At 44.3% G+C, this 6373-nt stretch overlaps 1 protein-coding gene across 2 annotated transcripts; it reads left to right on the top strand.

Moving 5' to 3' along the window:
- Window positions 1-892: 892 nt before the first annotated feature.
- Window positions 893-4967, top strand: LOC115161539 (protocadherin-8-like). 2 transcript variants are annotated; one of them, XM_029712512.1, is made up of 4 exons: window positions 893-3329; window positions 3461-3531; window positions 4090-4217; window positions 4490-4967. In XM_029712512.1, exons 1-4 carry the CDS (start codon window positions 966-968, stop codon window positions 4840-4842), a joined length of 2916 nt encoding a protein of 971 aa, XP_029568372.1. In that variant the 5' UTR covers window positions 893-965; the 3' UTR covers window positions 4843-4967. The 2 variants fall into 2 exon arrangements, with proteins under 2 accessions (XP_029568372.1, XP_029568373.1); XM_029712513.1 differs by having other exon boundaries at window positions 4093-4217.
- Window positions 4968-6373: the final 1406 nt, after the last annotated feature.

The raw sequence follows: 6373 nt of genomic DNA on the forward strand, positions 1-6373 counted from the left end.
TTGGGTTGATTTCTTTTTAAAAAAGAGCAAGGATAGGTTGTTGAAGAAGGGTTATTGAGACATGACTCAGCGGGTCAGATCAGAAGACTGGACATGTAGTTTAGTAGGGATGTGGCTTTCAGATAGTTCATTTTAGCCACCCGTGAGAGTAGTCATCTGTTCTGTTTTATAGTTATCACATGTTAAGGTTCAACATTAACCTTTTTGTAGCTTCAATGAGGCTTACAGAATTGTATGAGTTCCCTAAAAGCCTGCAAATCCCATTGTTGGGTTAGATACCACCTTATTAAAATAGTAAGAAATAATCTTAATATTCTAGAAGAATGTGTAAAATGCAACAACAAAAATGTTTTACATGATGAACAGGAATTACATATACTCTCACGGGTGGTCAATAAGATCTATCTGAAAGCCACACCCCTTAACAAGCCATGTCTCCTTAAAATAACCGAAGGATTACATTTAAAAAGACCCAGCTGCTAGGTCAACCCAGCATTAAAGTATAAAATACCCAACTAATTGTTAAATTAACCCAGGTTTGGGTAATCCTAACAACCTAACATGTTGGGTTATTAATCCAACCCAACTGGCTGGTTCAAAATAACTCAACATGTGTTCTGTCCAATACCCACTGCTGGGTTAGCAAAGAACCCAAATCAGGTTGTTTTTAGCCAAGCATTTTTTAGAGTGCACTGTATTTAAAAAGACAATTTGCACACTGTCGAGGAGAAGGGTGGCAGCAATTGGCGCCAGCTGGAAACCAAACGTGCCCCATTTGGCTGGCCAGTTCAATGCCATTGGTCGGTGAGTCAACCAATTTGCATAAATCAAGGCTTATAGATCAACGCTCTCGTTGGACCATATCCAATCCAGTTGGTCGTGGCAAGGGAGCTCAACATCACAACAAGTTTACTTCCAGCTCGTTTTCTTTATGAAGTTTTCTGTCATCATCATTGCACTTTAAAATGGGATCTTGCGGGTTTCGAGGAGTTGGAGAGTGCGTGGTGCTTGCTGTTCTGTTCTACTCGGTTCAGTCTACGACTACAAGGTACTACACGTATGAAGAGGATGCGCCCGGGACAGAGATTGGAAATCTGTCCCAGGATTTAAAGATAGACCCAGCTGAGGACCCTCAAACATCTTTCCGCTTCATGCAGGAGACCAATTCGTGTGTGATTCAAATGAGGGAGATTGATGGACTTTTAACTGTTGGGGAAACAATTGACCGGGAGCAGCTGTGCCCGAGGTCCCCGCGGTGTTTTGTCACCTTCGACATAGTTGCTTTCTCCAAAGAAAAGTTTCAGCTGATTCACGTAGAGATCGAGGTAAAGGACATCAACGACAATTCACCCCAGTTTCTCCACAACGAGACGACCCTTGAGATATCCGAGAATGTTCAGGTGGACTCCCGATTCCCGTTGGACATCGCCGTTGACCATGATGTCGGCAATAACTACATCCAAAGTTATCATATCTCTCCCTCCAGCCATTTCATAGTTGATGTGCGCAGCAGGGAGGATGGAGTGAAGTATGCTGAACTTGTGCTTGTGAAAGCAATGGACAGAGAGGCTGAAGATTCCTATACAGTTGAAGTGACGGCAGCAGATGGAGGAGAGCCACCCAGGTCCGGATCAATGACTGTTCATATCAAAGTGCTGGATTTTAATGACAACAGCCCAACGTTTGAGCACAACTCACTAAAAGTTGAACTTTACGAGGATTCTCCTGTAGGTTACCAAGTGCTTAAGGTGCATGCGTTTGATCCAGATGCTGGCATCAATGGCGAGGTAGTGTATGGATTCGTAGAAGACACATCATCTGAAGCAATGGGTATTTTTAATATAGACCGTATTTCCGGTGCTGTAACTTTAAAAACATTGGTTGATTACGAGAAGAAGATATCCTATGAACTGAAAATTAAAGCATCTGATTTAGGCACTAATTCTATTCCATCGACATGCAAAGTGGTTGTTGATATCGTAGATGTAAATGATAACGGACCAGAAATCACCATCAAGCCAAAGACCTCGACGAGTGACGATGTGGCTTACATCACGGAGGCCGCAGCGGAGGGAAGTTTTGTGGCACTAATCAGCACCTCGGACAGCGACTCTGGCTCGAACGGTTATGTGCGCAGTAGCCTACACGGGCACGAACATTTCAAGTTGCAACAGGCCTACGGCGACAGTTTTATGATTGTAACAACCACCACTTTAGATAGAGAAACGATCCCAGAGTATAACCTCACTGTAGTGGCTGAAGACCTCGGTACTCCTCCTTTCAAAACCATCAAGCAGTATACCATCAGAGTGACGGACGAGAACGACAACGCCCCCCTCTTCAGTAAATCTATTTATGAAGTTTCTGTCCTGGAAAATAATATTCCCGGGTCATATATAACTACTGTTGTAGCACGGGACCTTGATCTGGGTAAAAACGCCAAAGTGTCATATAAACTCATAGACTCCGAGGTTGTCGGGGAGACTTCCATTTTGACCTATGTGTCTATAGACCCAGTGTCAGGATCATTGTATAGCCTGAGATCTTTCGATTTTGAAACGCTCCCGCAGATTGAATTAACCATCCAGGCTGACGACAAGGGCTCACCTCAACTGTCAAGCACATCCGTGATCAGAATCAATGTGGTTGATCAGAACGACAACTATCCCTATTTTACTTTTCCCGTTATGCTTAATGACTCTGCTGAAATTCCTCTTCCTGTCAATGCACCATTGGGGTATCTGGCACTACGGGTCAAAGGTCATGATGAGGATGAGGGTATGAATGGTGAGCTCAGCTACAGAATTGTACAAGGTGACTCTAAGATATTTTCAATCAATAAAGACACTGGAGAAATAGCTTTAAAACAGGGTCTGGCCTCTGCTTTTGGAGACGTGTTGGAAATCAAGATTGCATTGAGTGACAGTGGGAGATCCCCTCTCTCCAGCAGTGCCACCATTCGCTTTGTTGTCACAGACTTGCAGCTCTCAGACGACCAACTAGTCATTGTATTACGGTCAAGTGATGAGGAAAGCGCAGGCTTGGATATTTCAGTAGTAGTAATCATTATACTCGGCGGGGGTTGTACTCTGCTGCTGATTGCCATAGCAATTGTTGTTATCACATGCAAACTGAACCGAGGAAGAAAGGACCATGACTCCAAGAGAGACGTGACTCACAGCCTGTTTGACTCCAGGCATCATCCCAGGCTCAACTCTGCACAACCCAAAATGTTTGGTGACCCAAGAGGTTTCCTCAACGAAAGGACTTCTTCATCTCTTGATGAGTCCAGCCTATATGAAGAGAAAAGTGGAGAGTTGGAGTCCCAGGTGGGTGGATTATTTGATTCCGTTTCAATAGTGTTTGTATACAACTGTACACATTAAAGTGTTGTACTACTGATCCATGTATCTAGCTGAAATGAATTCCCATCCTGTTCTCTCTTGTGTTTGCTCTTTAGATGTTCCTGCCTCCCAAGCCTTTCCAACCATCATCTGGGTGGCAAGGGGACAAATACTACCCGCAAATTAGGTAAGAATACCACCACATTGATCATTGCTGTTTTATCACAATTATTATTTTTCCCCACAAAAATGATTTACATAACCAGTCACTGGAAGGTACTTAACATCCGTATGCATACTTCATGTGATTGCAGTAGTTGTCCAGTGAGAGGGGATAGGAGTTTGCAGTGGAGGGTGGGAGGTTGGAGTGGGGGGTGGCATACTCATAAGAGAGAGGAGGGAAACAAAGCAAACATCAGTAGTCAGATACAGTAGTGCAGTGGCTAATATATTTGATTATATTAGCAGTGGCTAATATGTTTGATTCCATTAGCACTGGCTAGTATGTTTGATTCCATTAGCACTGGCTAATATATTTGATTCTATGAGCACTGGCTAGTATGTTTGATTATATTAGCACTGGCTAGTATGTTTGATTCTATTAGCACTGGCTAGTATGTTTGATTCTATTAGCACTGGCTAGTATGTTTGATTCTATTAGCACTGGCTAGTATGTTTGATTTCAATAGCAGTGGCTAATATGTTTGATTTCATTAGCAGGGGCTAATATGTTTGTTTCTATTAGCAGTGGCATTGACCAGCAGAGCGTGAAGGACAGTGGAAAAGGAGACAGTGACTTCAATGACAGCGACTCTGACATCAGTGGGGATGGAGGCAAGAGGAACCTTCGCACCTTCCAGCCCTGGGCCAAAGGTGAGTTTACGACCTTCACAATTTAGTACTGCAATTTTACAGTTCCTCGTAGCAGAATGATGAAGAGAACGGTTGACATTTTTATAGCTCTATATAGCACTGAAACTGCAGCGGATTTCACTGTGTCGAGATAACTCGCCCCTTCCACCACCAAAGTGTAGAACCCACCTGGCTATGTAACCCAGCAACAGCGAATGACTCTCAGTCACTTTGATTCTTTACTCATTGGGCTTGGAAAGTAATTCTGTATGCGTGTGTGTGTTCTATTTCAGGTTCATTCCACGCTGCTAACACCCTCGCTGTGGATTGCCAAGGCACTTACTGTGTAATTCCAACCCAAAGCTTCCAGGCTCCCAGAGACAATGCATACACAATAGGTTTTATCCAAGCACCGGTCTACAACAATGCGCATGCCTATCCCCACTCCTGGAAAGACTCCGGTTACAACACAAGCATTCCCAAAGCAAGAAACACCATGCAGACATTCTCTCATCACACCGGCACCCTCCCGTCTTACTTCACACATCAAAAGAGACAATCTGCTGCCGGACTTGATGAAATTCCGGAGCACAACCAAGATATTACTACAGTGGCAACCATATCTGAAGTTGCCACCATTTTGTAAACAACCTGCTAAGTAAATATACAATTGGATATTTATAGATACTGTACTATTCAGTAGATTTAGCAGATACTGGTAAAAGTAGATAATGCAATATGGATGAAAAGGAACTTGACGCATAATGAAAACACTTGATGTATATTTTTTTTATTTGATTCAATTTTGAAGATGTATATATTGATTTCTTTCTTATTGTATGAACATGTTTGTGAAAAATGTGTTTTGTTTTATGAATAAACACAATGTTGAAACAATGTGAGATGTGCATTATGGTTTCCATGAGATAAGATAATTACACCATGCCTGTGGCCTTTTACAGTCACACACCAAGAACTTCACTCACTTGTCTGGACTTTCTCATTAACCCATATATAATGTTTAATATGTGAATGATAAGCTATATAAACAAGCAATTTTTATTATAATTTGTTTATTCTAATGGCTTACAGTTGAAACTGAATCAATATGCATCTAAGCAAAGTCCATTATTGTCACGTCCTGACCAGTAAAAGGGGTTATTTGTCATTGTAGTTTGGTCAGGGCGTGGCAGGGGGTGTTTGCTTTGTGTGTTTCGGTGTTTTTGGGGTTTAGGTTCTATGTTATCTATTTCTATGTTTATTTCTAGTTTTCTATTTCTATCTTGGGTTTTTGGCAATGACCTCCAATTAGAGGCAGCTGGTTGTCGTTGTCTCTAATTGGAGGCCATATTTAGTTGTGTTTGTTTCACTTGTGTTTTGTGGGTGGTTGTTTTCCTGTATAGCCTGTGTTGTCTTACGGAACTGTTTTGTTTATTTTGTTCAAGTGTTATCTTTAAATAAATTAAGAAGATGAGCACTTTACCCGCTGTGCCTTGGTCCAATCCTTACGACGCCCATGACAGAACCACCCATCAAACAAGGACCAAGCAGCGGGGATTGGAGCACCGAGGAGAAGGATGGACGTGGAAGGCAGAACGACGTTTCTGGGAGAGGAAATGAAGGGAGCTACATGAGGCCGAGAGGCACACGGGGAGTTGGGCAGAGTCAGAGTGGAGACCTGAGCCAACTCCCCGTGCTTATTATGGGGAGCGACGGCTCAAGCAAGCACCTTGTTACGCAGAAATGCGCACGGTGTCGCCCATACGCACGCACAGTCCGGTGCGGCGAATAAGGGCTCCGCAGCGTTGCCGGGCGAGAGTTGGCCGGCAGCCAGGAAGAAGTGTGCCGGCACAACGGATCTGGTCTCCAGTGCGTCTCCTCGGCCCAGTTTATCCTGCGCCTGCTCTAAGCACGGCAGCCCTCATTCCCCAGCACAGCCCAGTTCGCCCTGTGCCAGCGCTCCGCCCGTGCCGGGCTACAGTGACCATCCAGCCAGGACGGGTTGTGCAGGCCGTGCGCTCCAGACCTCCAGTGCGCCTCCAAGACCCAGTGTACCCTGTGCCTGCTCCGCGCACTCTACCTCCAGTGCGCCACCATTGGCCGGTAATGCCGGTGCCTGCTGTGAGCACGCGGTCCGAAGTACGTCTCCCCAGTCTGGTGAGACCAGTTCCAGCGCC

Source organism: Salmo trutta, chromosome 24 (assembly GCF_901001165.1).
Source record: "Salmo trutta chromosome 24, fSalTru1.1, whole genome shotgun sequence".
Lineage (NCBI taxonomy): Eukaryota > Metazoa > Chordata > Actinopteri > Salmoniformes > Salmonidae > Salmo > Salmo trutta.